At 29.7% G+C, this 27,402-nt stretch overlaps 1 protein-coding gene and 1 long non-coding RNA gene across 2 annotated transcripts in view; both read right to left on the bottom strand.

Moving 5' to 3' along the window:
- Positions 1-11,488, bottom strand: part of LOC119603430 (myosin light chain kinase family member 4) — a gene marked incomplete at its 3' end in the record, with an annotated part of 49,517 nt that extends 38,029 nt beyond the window's left edge. The window contains exon 1 of the mRNA XM_037955461.1: positions 11,229-11,488. Within this exon, the coding sequence (XP_037811389.1) occupies positions 11,229-11,262 (34 nt within the window). The remainder of the gene's footprint in view (positions 1-11,228) is intronic.
- A 433-nt stretch (positions 11,489-11,921) lies between these two features.
- Positions 11,922-26,283, bottom strand: LOC119603418. Its single transcript, XR_005231411.1, has 2 exons — positions 25,817-26,283; positions 11,922-12,482 (listed from the first exon to the last, which is right to left on the bottom strand). It is a non-coding gene; the product is annotated as an uncharacterized LOC119603418 (long non-coding RNA).
- Positions 26,284-27,402: the final 1,119 nt, after the last annotated feature.

Below are 27,402 nucleotides of genomic sequence, written 5' to 3'. Positions count from 1 at the left end.
CTTGTGTAAAATTTAAATAAATTAAAAATTTTCTGTTACTTTTAATTATTTATTAATGTGAACATTTGTTTAATTTGTAATTTTACTTTTATTTATTATAAAATAAATTTATTACAATGTAGTTAAACTATTTAATTTTTGTTGTTATTTCATATTACATTGAAAGTGTAATTTTTTATGTTCTTAATTGATTATTGCGGTTTAAATAAATGTATTAATTGCTGTTTTTTTTTTGCTCTTATTTCTTACTTCATTTATATTTAATTTGTTGTTGTATAGGTTGGAGTTGTAATTTAAAAAAAAGAGCTTGAAATTCAATTAATAAATCATAAAAATCATTTAATTGCATAAAATTCAATATATTTTATGTATAAATCTTTTGTATAAAAATACTATAATTGAAAACTGGTTGATGGTTAATTCAATTTTATACGAAATGTTTTCTTTTTTTTTAGCATTTCCAATTCTACCTTTGGTTTACAATATTTATACAAGAGTATATGAATGCTTGTTTCTGGAATGGATAGATGAATGTATGAATGACCTAAATTTACACTGTTGGATGACAGTGGGTGACAATTAAAGGAATTATAAAATTATATTTTAAAAGTGTAGTCTAGTTTAGAAATTATTAGAAATAGCAAGAACATTCTAAAAATGTATTTTTTAAAAGCTTGTTTAGTTTTGTCTTTCACTGTTGATGAAAGTGAGGTAATAGTGAGATTTTTTTCTGTTTATAAAAACTTTATTTTAAATTGTATAAAGTTTTAAAAATGTTGTTGATATTAATGTGGTGCCTCTCCTGTTAAATTGTTGCTATTGCAGTGTTTATCATGATGTACTTGTTGTTGTTGCTGTTGTTGTTTATACTCATTTGTTATGCACGCACTCACGTAATCGTGTGGTTTTTTACACAATTTTTAAATTATTATTTCACATGTTGCGATGCTGTATACACAACTAAATAGTAATGAAGGCAAAAATAGCACAACTTTTAACAGCATATAAAAAAATTCTATATGAACAAAATTAATTTGTTCAGTTTTTTTATTTACTGAAAAAATTTAATCGTGCTATTTAGTTTATACCCACTGTTTCTTTTATTTTGATTGTATTTTTTTTCCTGCAGCAGATTTAGTAAAATTTACTTGATATTTTTATAACCGTCTGGCTTGTTTGCAAATTTTACGCGAGTGTGAGTGAGTCAATTTGTAAATTTTGTAGGTTTATTTTGCTTTATAATTTTTTTAATAATTGCTACCAGAGGGAAATCAAAATAATTTTATTTTTGATGACAATTTGAAATGTCACAGCTTTATTTTGTAGTTATTTTGCGAAAAAAACATTTTTCATTATGATTTTCTAAGATTTAAACGCATAGTTTTGAGTATGAGTAATATTTAAATAAGAAAAAAAAAATATTAAGTATACGCCACAATTAAGGAAATTGATGAAATAAATTATTGTGGTAGAAAAATATACAACGGTTCAATGAGAACTAAAATGTTTGTAAATCTAGAAAGAGACTAGACTATAGACTAGTCTAAACTAAACTATAGACTAGACTATAAACTAGACTATAGACTAGACTATAGACTAGACTAGACTATAGACTAGACTACAGACTAGACTATAGACTAGACTATAGACTAGACTATAGACTAGACTACAGACTAGACTATAGACTAGACTATAGACTAGACTATAGACTATACTATAGACTATACTATAGACTAGACTATAGACTAAATTATAGACTAGACTATAGACTAGACTATAGACTAGACTATAGACTAGACTATAGACTAGACTATAGACTAGACTATAGACTAGACTATAGACTAGACTATAGACTAGACTATAGACTAGACTATAGACTAGACTATAGACTAGACTATAGACTAGACTATAGACTAGACTATAGACTAGACTATAGACTAGACTATAGACTAGACTATAGACTAGACTATAGACTAGACTATAGACTAGACTATAGACTAGACTATAGACTAGACTATAGACTAGACTATAGACTAGGCTATAGACTAGACTATAGACTATACAATAGACTAGACTATAGACTAAAATCTATGTTCTTTTTTTTGAAAATCCACCACCCCACTACTTTTTAAATTCCACAATCATTAATATTTTCCTATACAGAATCTTAATTTATGTCATAAATTTCATTTTGGAAACTTTTCTTGTTTTCGTCTCGTAATAAATTCTTGACAGTAAACGTAATAAAAACATTTTACAAAATAAATAAAATAATAATTTTATTCCACAAAAAAACAACAACAAGAGAATACGTTTTACCAAAAATCCACTTGATATTTAAGCAAAAACAAATATTTGTATTTAAGTGAAAAAACCATGATTTTTAACCTTCACCTGATGAGAATTTTGAATAAAAGAAAAAAAAAAAAAAAGATATATAAAGTTCAATAGCAAGATGAAAACCTCCATACAGACATGATTGATGAATATTTGTCTTTTTCCGAATACAGACACAATAGCTCTCTTCCTCCCACTCTTTTGTTCACTCTCCTTGTCAATTGGTCTCTTATTTTTCACATTTTCCTTTTTGGCTAATTATGATGTATAATTTTGTGGGTGTTAAATGACGTCAGTGTAAATTTTCGTACAAAATAAATTAAATATTTATTTATATAAAAAATAATTTAAATATTGTTTCTATGTTTAAGATATAAAACAAATAATCAAATATCTCTGACGCTCTCTTACTAAAACATAGAAAAGCAAAATTAACAATAATTGATTTTTTTGGGTTGAAATAGCTAAAATTCAAGAATTTTATTTATTTAATAAATAAAAAAATATTTATGTTATAAAATAGACATTTTAAAAAAGTGTATAAAATATGAGATTTAAAAAAATGTATAAAAAACTAAAGGAAAAACACTCTTAATTGTACAAAAATAATGTGTAAAATATGAAACATTTTCCAATATATGTTTATATGTTCAAAAATTGTTTAAATCGTTTTAATAACAACATATTTTGTTGTCACTCACTAACACATTGTTGCAGTTTTCATGATTTTTATTCCAAAATATTTAAAATTCAAATAAATAAATGTGCGAAACAACTATGCAAACTATAACCGAGTAACCAAATGCATGGAAACAAATATAGATAGTATTTAACAGTCAGCATGCATAGACATGTTTAACACTTGTTGCAAAAATGGTGACAAATTTGTTGAAAGAACAAATATTTTTTTAAATAGGACAAATCATTTTAATTTATGCTAAAATTTTAAGCATATTTTTACTACAAAAAACTAATAGTTTTAAATTTTAATTTATCCACTCAATAGTCTAGTCTATAGTCTAGTCTATAGTGTAGTCTATAGTCTAGTCTATAGTGTATTCTATAGTCTAGTCTATAGTCTAGTCTAGTCTATAGTCTATAGTCTAGTCTAGTCTATAGTCTAGTCTATAGTCTAGTCTATAGTCTAGTCTATAGTCTAGTCTATAGTCTAGTCTATAGTCTAGTCTATAGTCTAGTCTATAGTCTAGTCTATAGTCTAGTCTATAGTCTAGTCTATAGTCTAGTCTATAGTCTAGTCTATAGTCTAGTCTATAGTCTAGTCTATAGTCTAGTCTATAGTCTAGTCTATAGTCTAGTCTATAGTCTAGTCTATAGTCTAGTCATAGTCTAGTCTATAGTCTAGTCTATAGTCTAGTCTATAGTCTAGTCTATAGTCTAGTCTATAGTCTAGTCTATAGTCTAGTCTATAGTCTAGTCTATAGTCTAGTCTATAGTCTAGTCTATAGTCTAGTCTAGTCTATAGTCTCTAGGTCTATAGTCTTAGTCTATAGTCTAGTCTATAGTCTAGTCTATAGTCTAGTCTAGTCTAGTCTATAGTCTAGTCTATAGTCTAGTCATAGTCTAGTCTATAGTCTAGTCTATAGTCTAGTCTATAGTCTAGTCTATAGTCTAGTCTATAGTCTAGTCTATAGTCTAGTCTATAGTCTAGTCATAGTCTAGTCTATAGTCTAGTCTATAGTCTAGTCTATAGTCTAGTCTATAGTCTCGTCTATAGTCTAGTCTATAGTCTAGTCTATAGTCTAGTCTATAGTCTAGTCTATAGTCTAGTCTATAGTCTAGTCTATAGTCTAGTCTATAGTCTAGTCTATAGTCTAGTCTATAGTCTAGTCTATAGTCTAGTCTATAGTCTAGTCTATAGTCTAGTCTATAGTAGTCTAGTCTAGTATAGTCTAGTCTATAGTCTAGTCTATAGTCTAGTCTATAGTCTAGTCTATAGTCTAGTCTATAGTCTAGTCTATAGTCTAGTCTATAGTCTAGTCTATAGTCTAGTCTATAGTCTAGTCTATAGTCTAGTCTATAGTCTAGTCTATAGTCTAGTCTATAGTCTAGTCTATAGTCTAGTCTATAGTCTAGTCTATAGTCTAGTCTATAGTCTAGTCTATAGTCTAGTCTATAGTCTAGTCTATAGTCTAGTCTATAGTCTAGTCTATAGTCTAGTCTATAGTCTAGTCTATAGTCTAGTCATAGTCTAGTCTATAGTCTAGTCTATAGTCTAGTCTATAGTCTAGTCTATAGTCTAGTCTATAGTCTAGTCTATAGTCTAGTCTATAGTCTAGTCTATAGTCTAGTCTATAGTCTAGTCTATAGTCTAGTCTATAGTCTAGTCTATAGTCTAGTCTATAGTCTAGTCTATAGTCTAGTCTATAGTCTAGTCTATAGTCTAGTCTATAGTCTAGTCTATAGTCTAGTCTATAGTCTAGTCTATAGTCTAGTCTATAGTACTAGTCTATAGTCTAGTCTCTAGTCTAGTCTATAGTCTAGTCTATAGTCTAGTCTAGTCTAGTCTAGTCAGTCTATAGTCTAGTCTATAGTCTAGTCTATAGTCTGTCTCATAGTCTAGTCTATAGTCTAGTCTATAGTCTAGTCTATAGTCTAGTCTATAGTCTAGTCTATAGTCTAGTCTATAGTCTAGTCTATAGTCTAGTCTATAGTCTAGTCTATAGTCTAGTCTATAGTCTAGTCTAGTAGTCTATAGTCTGTATAGTCTAGTCTATAGTCTAGTCTATAGTCTAGTCTATAGTCTAGTCTATAGTCTAGTCTATAGTCTAGTCTATAGTCTAGTCTATAGTCTAGTCTATAGTCTAGTCTATAGTCTAGTCTATAGTCTAGTCTATTAGTCTAGTCTATAGTCTAGTCTATAGTCTAGTCTATAGCAGTCTATAGTCTAGTCTATAGTCTAGTCTATAGGTCTAGTCTATAGTCTAGTCTATAGTCTAGTCTATAGTCTAGTCTAGTCTATGTCTATAATCTAGTCTATAGTCTAGTCTATAATCTATATTCTAGTCTATAGTCTAGACTTGTCATTAACCTAGTCTATAGTCTAGTCTACAGTCTAGTCTATAGTCTCAAGTCTATAGTCTAGTATATAGTACAGTCTATAGTCTAATCTATAGTCTAGTCTATAGTCTAGTCTATAGTCTAGTCTATAGTCTAGTCTATAGTCTAGTCTATAGTCTAGTCTATAGTCTAGTCTATAGTCTAGTCTATAGTCTAGTCTATAGTCTAGTCTATAGTCTAGTCTATAGTCTAGTCTATAGTCTAGTCTATAGTCTAGTCTATAGTCTAGTACATAGTCTACTCTATAGTCTAGTCTAGTTTATAGCTTGGACTATAGTCTAGTCTATAGCCTATCTATAGCCTTTTAGTCTATAGCCTTTTATGCAATTTTTTTGTATTAAATTTGAATAAAAACGCATTTTGTTCATAAATTCTCCCACGAGGAAAAATATGTTAAAAAACATTTAATTGTTCCCACTCCGCTTCCCTGTCGATTTATTTTTAGTATTATTAAGATGGAATTTCCCCTTTTGGCTTTTTTTTAATATTCTTAAGATAAATATTTTTATCATTTTTATATTTTCCAAAAATTCCTTACGTGTGAATCGATATATTATTTTGGAAGGTGTTGATAACCAACGTATTTTCTTTAATGTTACAAAAATAACTCCTACATTTTGATATTTTTATAAAAAAAATAAATAAAATTCCTTTTAACCAACACGTGTTTTTGTTTATTCTTAATTTGTTGTAATAAAAATGTTTATTCGCAATGACAAGTAATAAACAAATAAATTTGTTTTAATTATTTAAAGAAAAAAAAAATCCCACAAAATGTTGTGTCATCTTTAAGGAATTTGTAAAGAAAATTATAAAAATTTTATATGAATGAGTATTTTCTTTTTGTCTATATAGAAAATTGTCATTTTAAAACAATTTTTTAAATATTTTTTTTCTTTTTGTGTTGCATTTGTCATTTAACATTGAGTAAGGCCTTTTTGCTAAATTTTTAAAACAAAAACAAATAAAGCGCAAAACTATTTTAAACACCCCTACAATGTCTTCTAAATAATACCCACTTCCTACTTGTGTGTGGTGGGCAAATTTTCAAAAAATGACTGCATGCGTTCTTTTCGTTCGTTCGTTAATTTACCCGCTTTTTATGAAATGCGTTTATATATTTTTATTTGTTTATACAAATTTATGTGTGTTGGTGTCTGTATATTTTTTGGTTAATTGTTTCAATTTATTTGTTGTTTTAATTTAAATATTTATTTCTAAAATATTCGTTTAAATAATGAAGGATTTTTTTTCAAATATTTATTTACACATTTTTGTTAAATTTACTTTAAAATTGTTGATAATGTGCCAATTATTAAGTAGAAAATAACTTAATTTATTACTAGTAATAAAAAGTATTTTTTTTAAAATTTAGTTCTAGTTCAGTTCTAGTTCAGTTCTAGTTCAGTTCTAGTTCAGTTCTAGTTCAGTTCAGTTCAGTTCTAGTTCAGTTCTAGTTCTAGTTCAGTTCTAGTTCAGTTCTAGTTCAGTTCTAGTTCAGTTCTAGTTCAGTTCTAGTTCAGTTCTAGTTCAGTTCTAGTTCAGTTCTAGTTCAGTTCTAGTTCAGTTCTAGTTCAGTTCTAGTTCAGTTCTAGTTCAGTTCTAGTTCAGTTCTAGTTCAGTTCTAGTTCAGTTCTAGTTCAGTTCTAGTTCAGTTCTAGTTCAGTTCTAGTTCAGTTCTAGTTCAGTTCTAGTTCAGTTCTAGTTCAGTTCTAGTTCAGTTCTAGTTCAGCTAGTTCAGTTCTAGTTCAGTTCTAGTTCAGTTCTAGTTCAGTTCTAGTTCAGTTCTAGTTCAGTTCTAGTTCAGTTCTAGTTCAGTTCTAGTTCAGTTCTAGTTTGTTCTAGTTCAGTTCTAGTTCAGTTCTAGTTCAGTTCTAGTTCTAGTTCAGTTCTAGTTCAGTTCTAGTTCAGTTCTAGTTCAGTTCTAGTTCAGTTCTAGTTCAGTTCTAGTTCAGTTCTAGTTCAGTTCTAGTTCAGTTCTAGTTCAGTTCTAGTTCAGTTCTAGTTCAGTTCTAGTTCAGTTCTAGTTCAGTTCTAGTTCTAGTTCAGTTCTAGTTCAGTTCTAGTTCAGTTCTAGTTCAGTTCTAGTTCAGTTCTAGTACAGTTCTAGTTCAGTTCTAGTTCAGGTCTAGTTCAGTTCTAGTTCAGTTCTAGTTCAGTTCTAGTTCAGTTCTAGTTCAGTTCTAGTTCAGTTCTAGTTCAGTTCTAGTTCAGTTCTAGTTCAGTTCTAGTTCAGTTCTAGTTCAGTTCTAGTTCAGTTCTAGTTCAGTTCTAGTTCAGTTCTAGTTCAGTTCTAGTTCAGTTCTAGTTCAGTTCTAGTTCAGTTCTAGTTCAGTTCTAGTTCAGTTCTAGTTCAGTTCTAGTTCAGTTCTAGTTCAGTTCTAGTTCAGTTCTAGTTCAGTTCTAGTTCAGTTCTAGGTTCAGTTCTAGTTCAGTTCTAGTTCAGTTCTAGTTCAGTTCTAGTTCAGTTCTAGTCAGTTCTAGTTCAGTTTCTAGTTCAGTTCTAGTTCAGTTCTGTCAGTTCTAGTCAGTTCTAGTTCAGTTCTAGTTCAGTTCTAGTTCAGTTCTAGTTCAGTTCAGTTCATTCAGTTAGTTCAGTTCTAGTTCAGTTCTAGTCGTCTAGTCAGTTCTAGTTCAGTTCTAGTTCAGTTCTAGTAGTTCAGTTCTAGTTCAGTTCTAGTTCAGTTTAGTTCAGTTCTAGTTCAGTTCTAGTTCAGTTCTAGTTCAGTTCTAGTTCAGTTCTAGTTCATTCTAGGTAGTCAGTTCTAGTTCATTCTAGTTCAGTTCTAGTTCAGTTCTAGTTCAGTTCTAGTTCAGTTCTAGTACAGTTCTAGTTCAGTTCTAGTTCAGGTCTAGTTCAGTTTCTAGTTCAGTTCTAGTTCAGTTCTAGTTCAGTTCTAGTTCAGTTCTAGTTAAGTTCATAGTTCAGTTCTATTTCAGTTCTAGTTCATTCTAGTTCAGTTCTAGTTCAGTTCTAGTTCAGTTTAGTTCAGTTCTAGTTCAGTTCTAGTTCAGTTCTAGTTCTAGTTCAGTTCTAGTTCTAGTTCAGTTCTACTTCAATTCTAGTTTAGCTCTAGTTCAGTTCTACTTCAATTCTAGTTTAGCTCTAGTTCAATTCTACATGAACAACCTACCTCAACATCTCTTAATGTAGACCCCTAAAACATATGCAATTTGATCCACCCCTAACATAATTTCATACAACAACAGCAAAATTATCAAAAAATATAATTGCTCAATCAAATGTTAAATACAATTGCACTTAAATTTTAATTTCTTGTAGAAATATTTGCATTTTTCCAAAAATGTAAATTGAATGAAATCAAAATCAATATAAAACTTAAGCAAATATTTTACTATTGTTTAGTTTCCTAAGAAAGAAATTTGAACATAAAGAAGATATACAAATGTACAACAGTAGAAAATAAGGAAAATTTGAAATTCTAAAAAGGAAAAGAAAATAATTTGCAAAAATATTTCTTTAATGTTAAAACAACAAAAGAATTATTGAGGCTTTTTAAACAGTTAAGTACAACAAAACCAACAATTGCTAAACAATTTTAATGAGAAAATTACTAAAATTACTAGTGTTTAATGAAGAGATTTTTGTTAAAGGAAAATTATGCAAATTAATTGATAAAAAGAATTTAATTAAAATTAAAAAATAATGTTCAATTAAAGACCATTATTAAAGGAATGTAAGATAAGGTTTTGATTTAAATTTTTGCAAAATTTTTATCTTTTTTATTACTTCACTTAAATCAATATTTGCATATTATGACCATTTATTTAAAAAGCATGGCTTCAATAAATTCTTGTTTAAATGTTTTTTGTTTAAATCCCTTTGCTCTAATAAATTATTTTAACAAATCACCTGGGTCTATCATTAGCACATAATTTACTACAGCCTCTTGAACTCACACTCATCATACAACAATAAATAACTTTATAAAAATACGACAATAATATAATTTTTTGAAAAAATTTGATCAAACAACTAAACAAAACTGCGATTAGTGGCCCAAAATACATTTTTAAAACAATAAAACAACCATTAAGTGGCGAAATAAAGATTTCGCAAAAAAAGACACTTAAATATTCTTCTTAAGGCCCTTAACAGTCATAAACCACCAATGAAAAATATAAAACAAAAACAAAATAAACCTTTTTTTAGGAAATAATTTATTTATTTGTTTTTCTCTTACGGTTTAGGCCAACAAATTGTGTTACAGACAATTTCCGTTTTATTTCTATGCGAACATTTTTGAAACTAAATGTTGGCATTTTTTACTCCTGCCTTTTCGATTTAAAACTTTTAACAAACGAATAAAAACACATTAAAAGGTAATGTTTTTGAAAAGGAATGGTCACCTATGCATAAGGCAAAAATAAAATGCAAAAAACTGAAAAGGATATCAGAGAAAGCGAACAATTTTTGAGAACATGAAGGAATATAAATAAAAAAATTTTGTGGACTTAATGTTAAAAACTAGAACTAATCATGAACTAAAGTAGAACTGAACTAGAACGTGAAATAAGCTAGAATTAAACTGGAACGGAATGGAACTGAAGTAGAACTTAATTAGAACTGAACTAGAACAGAACTGAACTAGAACTGAACTAGAACTGAACTAGAACTGAACTAGAACTGAACTAGAACTGAACTAGAACTGAACTAGAACTGAACTAGAACTGAACTAGAACTGAACTAGAACTGAACTAGAACTGAACTAGAACTGAACTAGAACTGAACTAGAACTGAACTAGAACTGAACTAGAACTGAACTAGAACTGAACTAGAACTGAACTAGAACTGAACTAGAACTGAACTAGAACTGAACTAGAACTGAACTAGAACTGAACTAGAACTGAACTAGAACTGAACTAGAACTAGAACTGAACTAGAACTGAACTAGAACTGAACTAGAACTGAACTAGAACTGAACTAGAACTGAACTAGAACTGAACTAGAACTGAACTAGAACTGAACTAGAACTAGAACTGAACTAGAACTGAACTAGAACTGAACTAGAACTGAACTAGAACTGAACTAGAACTGAACTAGAACTGAACTAGAACTGAACTAGAACTGAACTAGACTGAACTAGAACTGAACTAGAACTGATCTAGAACTGAATTAGAACTGAACTAGTTCCTCTTCGACTATAGTATCTAAACTACTATAGTCTACCGACTATAGTCTAGCTACAAAAACAATTTAAACAAAAATTGTTTCTTTACGGAAAAAAATACATATTTATATTTTTTTCTAAAATATTCAAAAGTTCATGCCAAATCAAACATTAAGACATAAATTTCTTAAAATTGTCATACGAAAATCATTGCCGAAGAGGCGCTTTATGGATGCTGTTTCATTTTACAATAATAAAAATTGATATTGTCATCACCCCATTATAAAGTATAACACACAACCTTGACCATGACAGACGCCAAATGGTCTAGAAAAGTACAAGGTTATGGAAGTTTATCAGGGAGTGAAAAGTTGGCATTATCTTGAAGAACACTTTTTTTTTTCAATATATAACTTGTGTTGTTTGTAGTTTTGCAGTTTTTGAATTAAACTTTATGAGTTGTTTTTCAATAATTTGTTAGAAAATATATATTGTATTGGTGGTGCTAGGTACCGCGTTATCAGTTAGAAATTTCTAATTGTTAATCAAATGTTTTATTTTTATTTGATTTGTCAAGTGTGTATATGGAGAGGTAATGATTATTGTTTTTTTTAGGGGAAGTAGGATTAGGAAACTTGATGGATGTTTTTTAGCTTTAGCTGTTTAACTAAAGTTACTTACCCCCTTCCGGTTCTGAATCATCGATATAAATCATTTTGGTTTTATTTAGAGTATGTTCACGCAAACGGGTACCTATGCTGGAGGTTGTTTTTTGGTTGGTTGGATGGAAAAAGTTGAGAAGAGGTTTTGTTAACACTTTAAATTTTTTGTTATTGAAGTTTTTTTTTTGAAAAATTTAATTTTTTTATTTGTTTATTTAATTTTTTTTTGAGAATTTTTTTAGCTTAAGATTTTTTTATTATTTGTGGTTTAAATTTATTTATTTTTTTTGCTTAATTGCTTACTTTTTTGCGTTTTAAATAAATATTTTTAAACAAATTTTCTTTGTTAGAGGAAAAATTTATAAAATTTATTTTATTTTTTTTCTATAAGATATTTTTAGCTTTTTTTTATTAGCCTGAAACTTTATTTTTTAAGAACTTTTTTATCTTAAAAAAAATTTTTAAATTTTTGTTAATTTAAACACTTTTTCTTCACTTTTTTTTATTTTTCTTATTTTTTCTTTATTTTATAAGAATTTCTTATTTATTATCTATATTTAATTATAAAAAAAATTTCCCGTTTTCTTTTTATTTTCCGTTTAAAATTATTAATATAATTTTTTCTATTTTTTCTACTCAATGAGTATTTGTTGTTTGTTTTACATATAGCAAGTATTGTTGTTATTGTCAGCACAAGTATTTTCTTTTTTTGTTCTTGTTGTTGTTGTTGTCGATGTACTGCTGCTTCTTCTTTTACTTAGTGTTTAAAGGTAGAGAGCAATCTAACGGTGCCTAATCGCTCCCTGGTTTAAATTGTTTTGATTTGTCTCTGCTGGTTGTTGGGCTTGTTTAGTGCAAGAATGAACGAACTCAAATTGGTTGCTGTTGTTGCTGCTGTTGTTATTGTGTTTGCTCTATAACAATAACATTAAAAACGAAGGCAAGCAAAATTCAAACGATTTGTTTAGATACGATGTTCTATTTTCTCTATTTTATAGTTTTTGTTGTTATTGTTATTATTTGTTATAAATCGTGTTGTTTGTTTTTGTATTTTAGTTTTTCTTTTTTTTGTTTTTGTGTGATTTTTGTTTGTTTTGCCGTTTTGTTATTATTGCTGCTGCTCTTGTTGTTGTTTTAATTTGTTGGCAATTGGCCGTTACGTTTAAATTTTCTTGTTCTGTTTAGATTTTCCTCTTTTCGTTTAGATTTTATTGTAAATTTTGTATTTATCTTATGTTTGGTCGTACTTTTTCTTAAACAGCGCAAAAATGAGCTAAAAATACAAAAAAGAGAAAATAAACATGAAATAAACAACTTTTTGTTAAATAATTTTATAGAATAATAAAGTAAAATAATACTAATTAAAACTATACAGCACCATGGGCCCTGTTAACACAAAAATAATATTTTTAACCTTTAAGTTTAATTTAATTTTTTGCTATTTTTCTTTACCCCACTGTTTAACAAACAAACTAATCTTATTAGTATATCTTATTAGCCCTTGTTATATTTTAAGCAGCATTTTTTCTCTCTATATTATGTTTGCTTTAACTTTTTGTAAACATATACTTGTTGGGTATTTATTTCCTAATATTTCTATTTTTTTCCTGTTTGATTTTTGGTCTAAACACACAATTTGTCTAGTAAATGAAACACGTCTCAATGGTTTGAAAGAGTTTAGCAGCTGTACTGCAACTTAAACGAAAAACAACTACAAAAAGTATCTAAATACAAATATGTACAAAAAAAAAACAACAACAAAATAACAGCTACAAATAGAAAACCACACTAGACAAAATGATTTCAAGCACATGCTTCAAATATTTAAAAGCAGAAAAAAAAAGAAACTAACCAGAAAAAGAAGAAAATCTAAATAAACTAGAACAAATAACAAGAAATAGCACTACAACATCAGCAGCTAAAGATTGTTTTTATTTTTGTGAATTTTTCTATATACAAAACTGAAATAAATTTTAAAATATATTTTAAATCTATATACATACATATAAACACTTTCTTAAGTATGTGTATACAAAGAGCCATATACTTGTGTATTTCAAAAGTATTGAGTCTAATAAATTTTGTTTAAAGTACTTCTATGCTAAACCTCAAGAAAATAAAATAAAATTTAGCAAAAAAAAAAAAAAAAACTTAAAGTAAACAAAATAATAGAGAATATGATCGAGAATATGGAACAAAGTTTAGATACTATAGTCCAGACTATAGACTACATTATAGAGTAGACTAGAGACCAGACTATAGACTATACTATAGACTAGAATATAGACTAGACTATAGACTAAACTATAGACTAGACTATAGAATAGACTATAGACTAGACTATAGACTAGACTATAGACTAGAGTATAGACTAGACTAGACTATAGACTAGACTATAGACTAGACCATAGACTAAACTATAGACTAGACTTTAGACTAGACTACAGACTAAACTATAGACTAGACTATAGACTAGAATATAGGCTAGACTTTAGACTAGACTATAGACTAGACTATAGACTAGACTATAGACTAGACTATAGACTAAATTATAGACTAGACTATAGACTATACTATAGACTAGACTATAGACTAGACTATATACTAGACTATAGACTAGACTATAGACTAGACTACAGACTAAACTAAAGAATACACTATGGACTAGAATATAGACTAGACTATAAACTAGACTATAGAATAGAGTATAGACTAGACTATTGACTAGACTATAGACTAGACTAAATACTAGACTATGGACTAGACTATAGAATAGACTATAGACTAGACTACAGACTAAACTATAAACTAGACTATAGACTAGACTATAGACTAGACTAGACTATAGACTAGACTATAGACTAGACTATAGACTAGACTATAGACTAGACTATAGACTAGACTATAGACTAGACTATAGACTAGACTATAGACTAGACTATAGACTAGACTATAGACTAGACTATAGACTAGACTATAGACTAGACTATAGACTAGACTATAGACTAGACTATAGACTAGACTATAGACTAGACTATAGACTAGACTATAGACTAGACTATAGACTAGACTATAGACTAGACTATAGACTAGACTATAGACTAGACTATAGACTAGACTATAGACTAGACTAGACTAGACTATAGACTAGACTATAGACTAGACTATAGACTAGACTATAGACTAGACTATAGACTATACTATAGACTATACTATAGACTAGACTATAGACTAGACTCTAGACTAGACTATAAACTAGACTATAGACTATACTATAGCATATACTATAGACTAGACTATAGACTAGACTATAAACTAGACTATAGAATAGAGTATAGACTAGACTATTGACTAGACTATAGACTAGACTACAGACTAGACTCTAGACTAGACTATAGACTAGACTATAGATTAGACTATAGACTAGACTATAGACTAGACTATAGACTAGACTATAGACTAGACTATAGACTAGACTATAGACTAGACTATAGACTAGACTATAGACTAGACTATAGACTAGACTATAGACTAGACTATAGACTAGACTATAGACTAGACTATAGACTAGACTATAGACTAGACTATAGACTAGACTATAGACTAGACTATAGACTAGACTATAGACTAGACTATAGACTATTCTATAGACTAGACTATAGACTGGACTATAGACTAGACTATAGACTATACTATAGACTAGACTATAGACTAGACTATAGACTAGACTATAGACTAGACTATAGACTAGACTATAGACTAGACTATAGACTAGACTTTAGACTATAATTACCATCCTAACTGTTAAAATAAAAATAACTTTTTTATTACGATTTCGTACAAAAATTAGCTCGATTTATTGACATTAAATTTAACAAGTTTTTGTTCACACTTTGTTGTTGGTGTTTTTGTTTTCTCGAAATAAATGATAAGAAATTTGTTTTGTTATCTCTAATTTACTTTTGAGCACCGATAAACACACTTTGACAGTAGTTTTTGCTTTTTTTCTTTATTCAACAATCGCTGTTTTTTTCTTCATTGTGTTTGATGACATTCGATTACGTAGTAAAAGTAAAATCATGAAATTATTTGTTAAAACAATCAGTTTGGTTTTTTCTTTTATTTTTTCATTTCAACAAAACGAGCGATGAAATCATTTTGCACAAGAACAAGCAAAACAATATCAAGGTAAAGGTAAGGGGGTCAAGTGCTCGGGGGGAGGGTTTTGTTTGGGGCAAAAAACTAAAGCCCCAAAAATTTCATTGTTGTGTTTTTAATAAGATTTCAGAGGTCAGTTATGGAAATTGGCTAGAAAATATTTATTACGTCAATTTTGCTTGGTATTATTTATTTTGTTAACAATTTCATTAGAACAAAACTTTAAATGTTTTTTGTAGTGGAAAATTTTTTCGCGAAAAAAAGCAAACAACTAATTGAATTAATTGTTGATTAAATAATTAAGTGTTGTCATCAAGCGGGAAAAAATGTTTGACCGGAAATGTTGCACACTTTTATTGTTGATCGGAATTTCTTTTATTCTTACTTTTTTTTCAAAGAAATTCTGTGGCAGTTTTGACAGATTTAATTAAAAATAATTTGTAAATTAAAAATGTTGTTAAGATTTTGTTTAGAAAAACCATTGAATCATGTTAATTTTGCTTTATGTCTTAAATCTTTTGCAATTTGTGGGACGTTTAATATTAATTGAAATTTATTTAAATTTTGAAAATATTACAAACAAAATTCACAAACAAAATTTGTATTTTATAAAAGGATTATAAAATAAAATTTCCATACATATAGTCTAGTCTATTAGTCTAGTCTAGTCTATAGTCTAGTCTATAGTCTAGTCTATAGTCTAGTCTATAGTCTAGTCTATAGTCAAGTCTATAGTCTAGTCTATAGTCTAGTCTATAGTCTAGTCTATAGTCTAGTCTATAGTCTAGTCTATAGTCTAGTCTAGAGTCTAGTCTATAGTCTAGTCTATAGTCTAGTCTATAGTCTAGTCTATAGTCTAGTCTATAGTCTAGTCTATAGTCTAGTCTATAGTCTAGTCTATAGTCTAGTCTATAGTCTATCCTATAGTCTAGTCTATAGTCTATCCTATAGTCTAGCCTATAGACTAGTCCATAGTCTAGCCTATAGTCTATCCTATACAAAATTTCCTTGGTATTGAACATTTTATTTTTTCATATCTTTTAGTCAAGATCACAGCCAAATTGTTTTATGTTTTCATCACATTTCAGCACTTTAGATAGATTTAAGTTAAAAGCTTCTTGTGTGCGTTTTTGCTCCTAACCGAAATTTTATTGATCTCTTATTGGTGACAGCTTAATTGAAGGCTTATTCATTACTGAGATTTTTACAGATTTTCAAATTGTGCGCCTACACTTAAGTCAAATGTTTTTTGTTTCCTTTTTGTGCAAAAATTCATTTCATTTCATCATTTACATTTGAGTCAAGTTACATACAGACATAGAAATTCATGCAGCCAATTAAGTAGACACTTGTATTTATAACCCATATATGTAAAGTATAAATACTTGTTTGCGTAGAACCTGCAGTTCGCAGTATATTCCCTTTCAGTGATTTAATCTAATCTAATTTCTATAAAAATGCATAATAATAACTTCTTTCTAAAGTAGAGTAGATACAGAAAGAATCGGTTTAGATGATGACTAATTTCCTCTATTTCACTTCTGGGCACTAAAGTGACCACTGACAACTAGTATAAAACTCTTAAGATATATATGTAGGTGTAAAAAGGATCCTTCAACTCCTTGTAGAACTGCTGGGTATGTATAAGACTACTTACACTTATGCCAGCCAATTGAACATACACACATTATTTTTACAGTTGTATTAAAGATTTGTAAATTCTCACATTTCTTTATACATACATTCTCATGAATACTTAACATTCCTTTTTGTGTTTGTTTTTTTATTTTTTTTGCTGTTTTAATATTTATACTTTTTGTTTTATGTATTCATATTTGTGTTGTTGTTTGTTATTTATGCCTTTTTAACATAAAAATGAAATTCTTTACGAATGATTGATTTGCTTTTAAATTTTTCAGTTTCATTTTTTATACAGAATTGTTTCTTAAACTCATACTTTTCGTATATTTTTATTGCTAAAGTCTGGGCCTCTTTTCTGTGGGATCAAATGTGGAGTGTTTAATGAAGATTGTTTTTATAGGATTTCACTGAAAGAAAATTTTTTTATTTTTAGGGTAGTACTTGCTTAGGTATGTTACATTAAATAAGTAATATCTTTAACATAGGTTTATATATTTTAGTAAATCACTTTATTGATTTACTTTAAAGTTTCTTACAATTATTGAAATCTTATAACACTGGTTCCTTTATTTTATCAACTTAAAGGGATAACGGTACGTATGAGTAATATTTCAATTTTCTTAAGTAATGACTTTTTAAAGTGTTTTATTAAACAAAATTTTTAGTTCTAGTTCAGTTCTAGTTCAGTTCTAGTTCAGTTCTAGTTCAGTTCTAGTTCAGTTCTAGTTCAGTTCTAGTTCAGTTCTAGTTCTAGTTCAGTTCTAGTTCAGTTCTCAGTTCTTCTAGTTCAGTTCTAGTTCAGTTCTAGTTCAGTTCTAGTTCAGTTCTAGTTCAGTTCTAGTTCAGTTCTAGTTCAGTTCTAGTTCAGTTCTAGTTCAGTTCTAGTTCAGTTCTAGTTCAGTTCTAGTTCAGTTCTAGTTCAGTTCTAGTTCAGTTTTCTAGTTCAGTTCTAGTTCAGTTCTAGTTCAGTTCTAGTTCAGTTCTAGTTCAGTTCTAGTTCAGTTCTAGTTCAGTTCTAGTTCAGTTCTAGTTCAGTTCTAGTTCAGTTCTAGTTCAGTTTCTAGTTCAGTTCTAGTTCAGTTCTAGTTCAGTTCTAGTTCAGTTCTAGTTCAGTTCTAGTTCAGTTCTAGTTCAGGTTCTAGTTCAGTTCTAGTTCAGTTCTAGTTCAGTTCTAGTTCAGTTCTAGTTCAGTTCTAGTTCAGTTCTAGTTCAGTTCTAGTTCAGTTCTAGTTCAGTTCTAGTTTCAGTTCTAGTTCAGTTCTAGTTCAGTTCTAGTTCAGTTCTAGTTCAGTTCTAGTTCAGTTCTAGTTCAGTTCTAGTTCAGTTCTAGTTCAGTTCTAGTTCAGTTCTAGTTCAGTTCTAGTTCAGTTCTAGTTCAGTTCTAGTTCAGTTCTAGTTCAGTTCTAGTTCAGTTCTAGTTCAGTTCTAGTTCAGTTCTAGTTCAGTTCTAGTTCAGTTCTAGTTCAGTTCTAGTTCAGTTCTAGTTCAGTTCTAGTTCAGTTCTAGTTCAGTTCTAGTTCAGTTCTAGTTCAGTTCAGTTCAGTTCTAGTTCAGTTTCTAGTTCAGTTCTAGTTCAGTTCTAGTTCAGTTCTAGTTCAGTTCTAGTTCAGTTCTAGTTCAGTTCTACTTCAGTTCTAGTTCAGTTCTAGTTCAGTTCTAGTTCTTTTTCAGTTCTAGTTCTAAAAAATTCCTTAAAAAATCATTTTTATTTTTTTTTATTTGAAGGACCATATTTTTCCCTGATAAAAGTTGATTTCTTTGTTGTATGAGTTTAAAAAGATTAGGCTCTTAAGTATTATTTCCATTACTTATGTTGTCAAGGTTATTTATAAACAAATATCAAATAATCCAGCTATAAAAGTATTTTAATGAAAGGTTGGAAAGACCATATTTGTTTTGCCACAAGTAACGTTTTTAAACTTTCAAGGTTATCTCTTAATAATTAAATATTAATAAAAACAATATCAAACGGTTTGGGTGTTAGGAATTGAAGGGTCTAAAAATTTTAATTATTTATTTTCTTTTTGATAACAGACACATTTTTGAGGATAATTTTTTGTTGGTTTTCAATATTTTCAAGGTCCTTTTTTCAGTTACTTTTATCAAAAATTATAAATCTATAAATGTTTTAAAAGGTATAAAGAAAATAATAAAGCCGCATTAAAAAATTTCACTTTCACTTGTGTTGAAAATAAAGAAAATAAAGGGAGAGAAAGTGTAAAAAAGTGCATTAAAATTGAACAAAACAAGTAAAAACGTTAAACAAATTATTGAAGTGTAAAAAGCAAATCAAGTTGAAATCCTTGGGAAATAAAATAACAAAATAATCAGTAAAAGAGAAAGTGAGAATTAAATAAAAAATGAAAAATTGACAAAAATTAAATGAAATCTGCAAAAAAAAAAAGAAAAAAAAAAAAATGAAAATTAATTGGTAAAAGGGATAAAAAAGTTTTATTGTGAATAATCTCATCTTAATTTTTCATATTTTCAAATAAAAATTTATTTTTATTTTTGTTTATTCTTGTAGTTGACGTTGTCGTTAGAGATTTACGTTGTTAAATATTTTATTTTAACTGTCAGGATCAAGAGGGCGAATGAGTGTGGGGAGAGTTATGAGAGTTTATTATGTAAATAACAACAATAAACTTAAGGATGCAAGCATGAGCATGCATGCGTTTGTTTATATAAATAACTGTATAAAATGGCCATTGTTATTTACAGTTGCAGCAGCAATATTAACATGACTGTAGTGGTGATGGTAGTAAATTGTTAGTGGCTTATGTTGGGTTGTAAGTTAGTTTTATATTTATGTTTCTATTCAGTTAGCAGTAGGAGAGCGAGAGGTAAAGTGCAGCAGAGAGAGTATTTATAGTAAAACTAACACAAAAAATGAATTGCACACCTGAAACTTGTTAAGTGCTGCCATGAAATTCATGGAATTTTTATGCAAAACTACTACAATAAAAGATTTTTTTTTGTTCAACAGCAACTTAAATAAACTACTGAAAGTATGGCAGGAACTACTAGCAAATTTTCAAATCTGCAAAAAATTCTGCCACACTTTAGCTGCTGCAGTTTGGAAAAGCGCTAAAATCGAAAAACAAAATAGTTTCGAAAAATATTGCAACAAATAAAACTGTTAAAGTTAAACTAAACTTCCGGTTGATGGTGTTTATTTTATATTTATATACGAACCATTCACATTTGTATACAGCCAAGCAAACGTTTCATTTTTATAAACATTGTTGTAAAAATAGGTATTATTTTGATTTGAAATGGGTTAAAGGTAAGAATATGGGGGCATAGGAGTTGGGGTTTAACTATATTAATAGTTTCTTCTTTAGATCGTTATCTCGAAAGGAACTTGTTCGATTTTAATTTAGTTCTGGTGCTGTTCTAGTTCAATTCTAGTACCTTTCAAGCACAGTTCTAGCTCTGTTCTAGTTCTGCTCTAGTTCTGTTCTAGTTCTGTTCTAGTTCTGTTCTAGTTCTGTTCTAGTTCTGTTCTAGTTCTGTTCGTTCTGTTCTAGTTCTGTTCTAGTTCTGTCTGTTCTAGTTCTGTTGTCTAGTTCTGTTCTAGTTCTGTTCTAGTTTCTGGTCTAGTTCTGTCTAGTTCTGTTCTAGTTCTGTTCTAGTTCTGTTCTAGTTCTGTTCTAGTTCTGTTTCTAGTTCTGTTCTAGTTCTGTTCTAGTTCTGTTCTAGTTCTGTTCTAGTTCTGTTCTAGTTCTGTTCTAGTTCTGTTCTAGTTCTGTTCTAGTTTCTGTTCTAGTTCTGTTCTAGTTCTGTTCTAGTTCTGTTTCTAGTTTCTGTTCTAGTTCTTGTTCTCAGTTCTGTTCTAGTTCTGTTTCTAGTTCTGTTCTAGTTCTGTTCTAGTTCTGTTCTAGTTCTGTTCTAGTTCGTGTTCTAGTTCTGTTCTAGTTCTGTTCTAGTTCTGTTCTAGTTCTGTCTAGTTAGGTCTAGTTCTTTCTAGTTGTGTTCTATTCTGTAGTTCTTTAGTTCTGTTCTAGTTCTGTTCTAGTTCTGTTCTATGTTCTGTTCTGTTCTGTTCTAGTTCTGTTTCTAGTTCTGTTTCTAGTTCTGTTCTAGTTCTGTTCTAGTTCTGTTCTAGTTCTGTTCGTTCTGTTCTAGTTCTGTTCTAGTTCTGTTCTAGTTCTGTTCTAGTTCTGTTCTAGTTCTGTTCTAGTTCTGTTCTAGTTCTGTTCTAGTTTTGTTCTAGTTCTGTTCTAGTTCTGTTCTAGTTCTGTTAGTTCTAGTTCTGTTCTAGTTCGTTCTAGTTCTAGCTCTGTTCTAGTTCTGTTCTAGTTCTGTTCTAGTTCTGTTCTAGTTCTGTTCTAGTTCTGTTCTAGTTCTGTTCTAGTTCTGTTCTAGTTCTGTTCTAGTTCTGTTCTAGTTCTGTTCTAGTTCTGTTCTAGTTCTGTTCTAGTTCTGTTCTAGTTCTGTTCTAGTTCTGTTCTAGTCTGTTCTAGTTCTGTTCTAGTTCTGTTCTAGTTCTGTTCTAGTTCTGTTCTAGTTCTGTTCTAGTTCTGTTCTAGTTCTGTTCTAGTTCTGTTCTAGTTCTGTTCTAGTTCTGTTCTAGTTCCTGTTCTAGTTCTGTTCTAGTTCGTTCTAAGTTCTGTTCTCGTTCTGTTCTAGTTCTGTTCTAGTTCTGGTCTAGTTCTGTTCTAGTTCTGTTCTAGTTCTGTTTCTAGTTTCTGTTCTAGTTCTGTTCTAGTTTCTGTTTCTAGTTCTGTTTCTAGTTCTGGTTCTAGTTCTGTTCGAAGTTCTGTTCTAAGTTCTGTTTCTAGTTCTGTTCTAGTTGTCTAGTTCTGTCTAGTTCTGTTCTAGTTCTTCTAGTTTCTAGTTTCTAGTTCTGGTCTAGTCCTGTTCAAGTTTGTTCAAGTTTTGTTCTAGTTGTTCTGTCTAGTTCCTAGTTCTAGTTCTAGTTTCTAGTCGTTCTGTTCTGTTCTGTTCTGTCTGTCTGTTCTAGTTCTGTTCTAGTTCTGTTCTAGTTCTGTTCTGTTTAGTTCTGTTCTAGTTTCTGTTCTAGTTCTGTTCTAGTTCTCTTCTAGTTCTGTTCTAGTTCTGTTCTAGTTCTGTTCTAGTACTGTTCTACTTCTGTTCTAGTTCTGTTCTAGTTCTGTTCTACTTCTGTTCTAGTTATGTTTTAGTTCTGTTCTAGTTCTGTTCTAGTTCTGTTTTAGTTGTGTTCTAGTTCGGTTCTAGTTCTGTTCTAGTTCTGTTCAAGTTCTGTTCTAGTTTTGTTCTAGTTCTGTTCTAGTTCTGTTCTAGTTCTGTTCTAGTTCTGTTCAAGTTTTGTTCTAGTTCTGTTCTAGTTCTAGTTCTGTTCTGTTCTGTTCTAGTTCTGTTCTAGTTCTGTTCTGTTCTGTTCTGTTCTGTTCTGTTCTAGTTCTGTTCTGTTCTAGTTCTGTTCTAGTTCTGTTCTAGTTCTGTTCTAGTACTGTTCTAGTTCTGTTCTAGTTCTGTTCTAGTTCTGTTCTACTTCTGTTCTAGTTATGTTTTAGTTCTGTTCTAGTTCTGTTCTAGTTCTGTTTTAGTTGTGTTCTAGTTCGGTTCTAGTTGTGTTCAAGTTGTGTTCAAGTTGTGTTCTAGTTCTGTTCTGTTCTAGTTCTGTTTTAGTTCTGTTCTAGTTCTGTTCTAGTTCTGTTCTAGTTCTGTTCTAGTTATGCCCTAGTTCTGTACTAGGTCTAATACAGTTCTGATCTAGTTTTGTTCTTGGCTCAAGCTCTTCATGAAATCGAAATGTGCTTTTAGTTTTCAATATAAAGTAAGTATTTTTTTGATGTTTCTATTAGGTATTTATTTTTCGTCGTTGATGTTTTCATTGTGCCACACGTTAAATATTTTTCCAAAAAAAAAAAAAATCACCAAAAAATTTATTAAATCCCAGAGATGTTATGTGTATGAGCTGTTTTAGTTTTTAGTTCCTTTGTTTCCTCTATGCAACAACATACTTCGCCATATTTATTTTTTATATAGAAAATTAAAAAAAAAACAACAAGGTGGGATTTTTTTTGCAACGAAAAAATCTCTTTTTGGAAATTTATTTGTTTTGAAAACAATACAAGCTGAATATTTTAAAAGGAAATAGGATTTTATTTTAAAAAGAGCATTGAAATAAAATAAATGCATTTTAAAGAGATTTACAATTTTCAATAAAAATTTACATATTTGCATTTTTTTGTTCGTGCAACAGAAGCAGTAGGAAAGGTAATCTTTATGCGGCAGATAAAGTATTTATTAAGCCCTATGGAGTCTTTGGATAGTGAAATGCAGTCGGTTGTAGTTTCGTTATAGAGTACAGGTATTTTGTTTTCTCGGCAGGCTGCTGGGCATTAACAATACCTCATTGCTGGGCAGACGTTTGTTTACTTTGGTGGCTTGTTTAAAATGGAATTTTTTCTTTGAATTTATTTTCTCTTTTGCTGGTTGTGTTATATTGATGTCGGTAGACTACAGAGAATGTGTGTGTTTTTTGGATAAAATCATTTGAAATTCATTGATGCCACTATTACCACTTGTAAATTCTTTAGTTTATTTCTTGTTTTTGTTGAAATTGTTTTTGTTTTTCCTGGTCTTAAATTTTGTGCATTTAAAAGCTAAATAAAAGCATCATTGCTTTTGAGAGTTTAAATTTAGTTTTCGTTTTATTTTGTGAGTTATGTCTAGGGTTAGATTTGTTGCTTGATAGTAAATTTACTCTTCAGGTATGTTGCAAAGTATTAAGGGTGAATATAAAAAGTGAAAAATGATGCAGACGGACAGGCGAGGAGTCTATTTATGCAGTCAATTGAATAATCGAGTTCAGTTCTAGTTCAGTTCTGGTTCAGTTCTAGTTCAGTTCTAGTTTAGTTCTAGTTCAGTTCTAGTTCAGTTCTAGTTCAGTTCTAGTTCAGTTCTAGTTCAGTTCTAGTTCAGTTCTAGTTCAGTTCTAGTTCAGTTCTAGTTCAGTTCTAGTTCAGTTCTAGTTCAGTTCTAGTTCAGTTCTAGTTCAGTTCTAGTTCAGTTCTAGTTCAGTTCTAGTTCAGTTCTAGTTCAGTTCTAGTTCAGTTCTAGTTCAATTCTAGTTCAGTTCTAGTTCAGTTTTAGTTCAGTTCTAGTTCAGTTCTAGTTCAGTTCTAGTTCAGTTCTAGTTCAGTAGTTCTAGTTCCGTTCTAGTTCAGTTATAGTTTCTAGTTCAGTTCTAGTTCTAGTTCAGTTCTAGTTCAGTTCTAGTTCAGTTCTAGTTCAGTTCTAGTTCAGTTCTAGTTCAGTTCTAGTTCAGTTCTAGTTCAGTTCTAGTTCAGTTCTAGTTCAGTTCTAGTTCAGTTCTAGTTCAGTTTAGTTCAGTTCTAGTCAGTTCTAGTTCAGTTCTAGTTCAGTTTAGTTCAGTTCTAGTTCAGTTCTAGTTCAGTTGTAGTTCAGTTCTAGTTTAGTTCTAGTTCAGTTTAGTTCAGTTCTAGTTCAGTTCTAGTTATTAGTTCTAGTTCTAGTCAGTCTAGTTCAGTTCTAGTTCAGTTCTAGTTCAGTTCTAGTTCAGTTCTAGTTCAGTTCTAGTTCAGTTCTAGTTCAGTTCTAGTTCAGTTCTAGTTCAGTTCTAGTTCAGTTCTAGTTCAGTTTCTAGTTCAGTTCTAGTTCAGTTCTAGTTCAGTTCTAGTTCAGTTCTAGTTCAGTTCTAGTTCAGTTCTAGTTCAGTTCTAGTTCAGTTCTAGTTCAGTTCTAGTAGTTCTAGTTCGTTAGTTCAGTTCTAGTTCAGTTCTAGTTCAGTTGTAGTTCAGTTCTAGTTTAGTTCTAGTTTCAGTTCTAGTTCAGTTCTAGTTCAGTTCTAGTTTAGTTCTAGTTGTCTAAGTTCAGTTCTAGTTCAGTTCTAGTTCAGTTCTAGTTCAGTTCTAGTTCAGTTCTAGTTAGTTCTAGTTCAGTTTAGTTCAGTTCTAGTTCAGTTCTAGTTCAGTTCTAGTTCAGTTCTAGTTCAGTTCTAGTTCAGTTCTAGTTCAGTTCTAGTTCAGTTCTAGTTCAGTTCTAGTTCAGTTCTAGTTCAGTTCTAGTTCAGTTCTAGTTCAGTTTCTAGTTCAGTTCTAGTTCAGTTCTAGTTCAGTTCTAGTTCAGTTCTAGTTTCAGTTCTAGTTCAGTTCTAGTTCAGTTCTAGTTCAGTTCTAGTTCAGTCTAGTTCAGTTCTAGTTCAGTTCTAGTTCAGTTCTAGTCAGTTCTAGTTCAGTTCTAGTTCAGTTCTAGTTCAGTTCAGTTCAGTTCTAGTTCAGTTCTAGTTCAGTTTCTAGTTTCAGTTCTAGTTCAGTTCTAGTTCAGTTCTATTTTAGTTCTAGTTCATATCTAGTTCCCTTATTCTTAGATCCTTCCCCTTCAACAATTTTCATTAATATTTTCGTAGAAATCTTTTTAATTTTGTTATCCACTGTTGTTTTATTTCTATTGCACAGTTTTCTTCTTATAAACAATTAGTATTTACAACTAGTAGTTTATAATATAATTTCATATTTTGTCCACATTATGTAAAATATATCTGTCTGTCTCTGGGTCTGGCATTTCCTTGCATCATGTAAATGTGCCACATTTTAAATTCTTAAAAATTTTAAAAACATAAAATATTTTAAATATAAAATATAATACGATTTACTGGTCACGTATGAATATGCTGAAAATTTTCTAGTTCAAATGGAAACTAAATTTCATCAGCATTTTAATTAAAAAAATAAAAAAAAAAAATAAATTAATGAATTTTTTAAATTCGAATAAATTATAAATCCTAATTTGTTTTCGTATGTTTAACAAAATTTTAATTAAAATATATTTTCTTAAAACAAATTAAATTATTACCTTTTAATTTTTGCCTTTAATATATCCAATAATGAAAATTGTCTTTTTTTATTGGCAAGCGAAAAAAAAATCACATAAAAGATATATTTATAGTTTTATATACAAATAACTATAAATTCAACCACTTCAACTCGAATTTAAAAATAGCACAAAAACACTTAAAATTCTATCTTTAAAACATGTACAAAGAAAATTAGCACATCTTCTTTTTTTGAAAATTCCAGTCAATTTTTATGGCGCCAAACAGGCCTCAAAATACTATTGTATATTTTTTTTAATTTTTATATTTTAGTTACACAAAAAGCTAAAATTGATTTTCAAATTTATACAATACATAGAATTTATTTTTTCAAAATTTTATTTAATATAAACACACACACTTTGTCTGTTCAACACCGTTTAGAAAAATTTCGAGTCTGTACGAGCACCCATTAGTTAAGCAACTAATGAAACAAACGAAGTGTATGTTTTTTTCGAAATTCTGAATTGGCAAAAAATTAAGAAACGAAATTTTAAATGAAAATGAACATGTATTTAGTATTTAGGGAACAAAAAGAAAAAAAGATTTAAAAAGATTTGTGTGAATAAAATTGTTCGAAATTAATTGGCTCTCAGAAAGAAATCGAGAGAACGGGAGAGCAAAACATTTAATTTTAATGTTCGAAAAAGAAAATAATGAAAATTAAAGAAAATGTAGTGTCACTCTACAATAATGGATGGATACTTTAAGCAGTCTAGTCATATGCATTTTAGGCTATTTGAAATAAATGGGTTGATTTTTCTAAAAGAACAGAATTAGAACTGATGTAGATCTGAACTGAACTAGAACTGAACTAGAACTGAACTAGAACTGAACTGAACTGAACTAGAACTAGAACTGACTAGAACTGAACTAGAACTGAACTAGAACTGAACTAGAACTGAACTAGAACTGAACTAGAACTGAACTAGAACCGAACTAGAACTGAACTAGAACTGAACTAGAACTGAACTGAACTGAACTAGAACTGAACTAGAACTGAACTAGAACTGAACTAGAACTGAACTAGAACTGAACTAGAACTGAACTAGAACTGAACTAGAACTGAACTAGAACTGAACTAGAACTGAACTAGAACTGAACTAGAACTGAACTAGAACTGAACTAGAACTGAACTAGAACTAGAACTGAACTAGAACTGAACTAGAACTGAACTAGAACTGAACTAGAACTGAACTAGAACTGAACTAGAACTGAACTAGACTGAACTAGAACTGAAAAAAACTAGAAACTGAACATAGAACTGAACTAGAACTGAACTAGACTGAACTAGAACTGAAACTACGAACTGAACTAGAACTGCAACTAGAACTGAACTAGAGGACTGAACTAGACTGAACTAGAACTGAACTAGACTGTAACTAGAACTAACTAGAACTGAACTAGAACTGAAACTAGACACTGAACTAGAACTGACAGACTGACTAGAACTGAAACTAGAACGGAAAAGAACTGAACTAGGAACTGAAACTAGAACTGAACTAGAACTGAACTAGAACTGAACTAGAACGAACTAGAACTGAACTAGAACTGAACTAGAACTGAA

The sequence above is a fragment of the Lucilia sericata genome, unplaced genomic scaffold (assembly GCF_015586225.1).
Source record: "Lucilia sericata isolate MDLA Ls3-8-SP2 unplaced genomic scaffold, ASM1558622v1 Contig000306F_arrow, whole genome shotgun sequence".
In the NCBI taxonomy this organism is placed as follows: domain Eukaryota; kingdom Metazoa; phylum Arthropoda; class Insecta; order Diptera; family Calliphoridae; genus Lucilia; species Lucilia sericata.
Note: the sequence above shows the minus strand (reverse complement) of the source record. Positions and strands in the feature narration are given on the sequence as shown.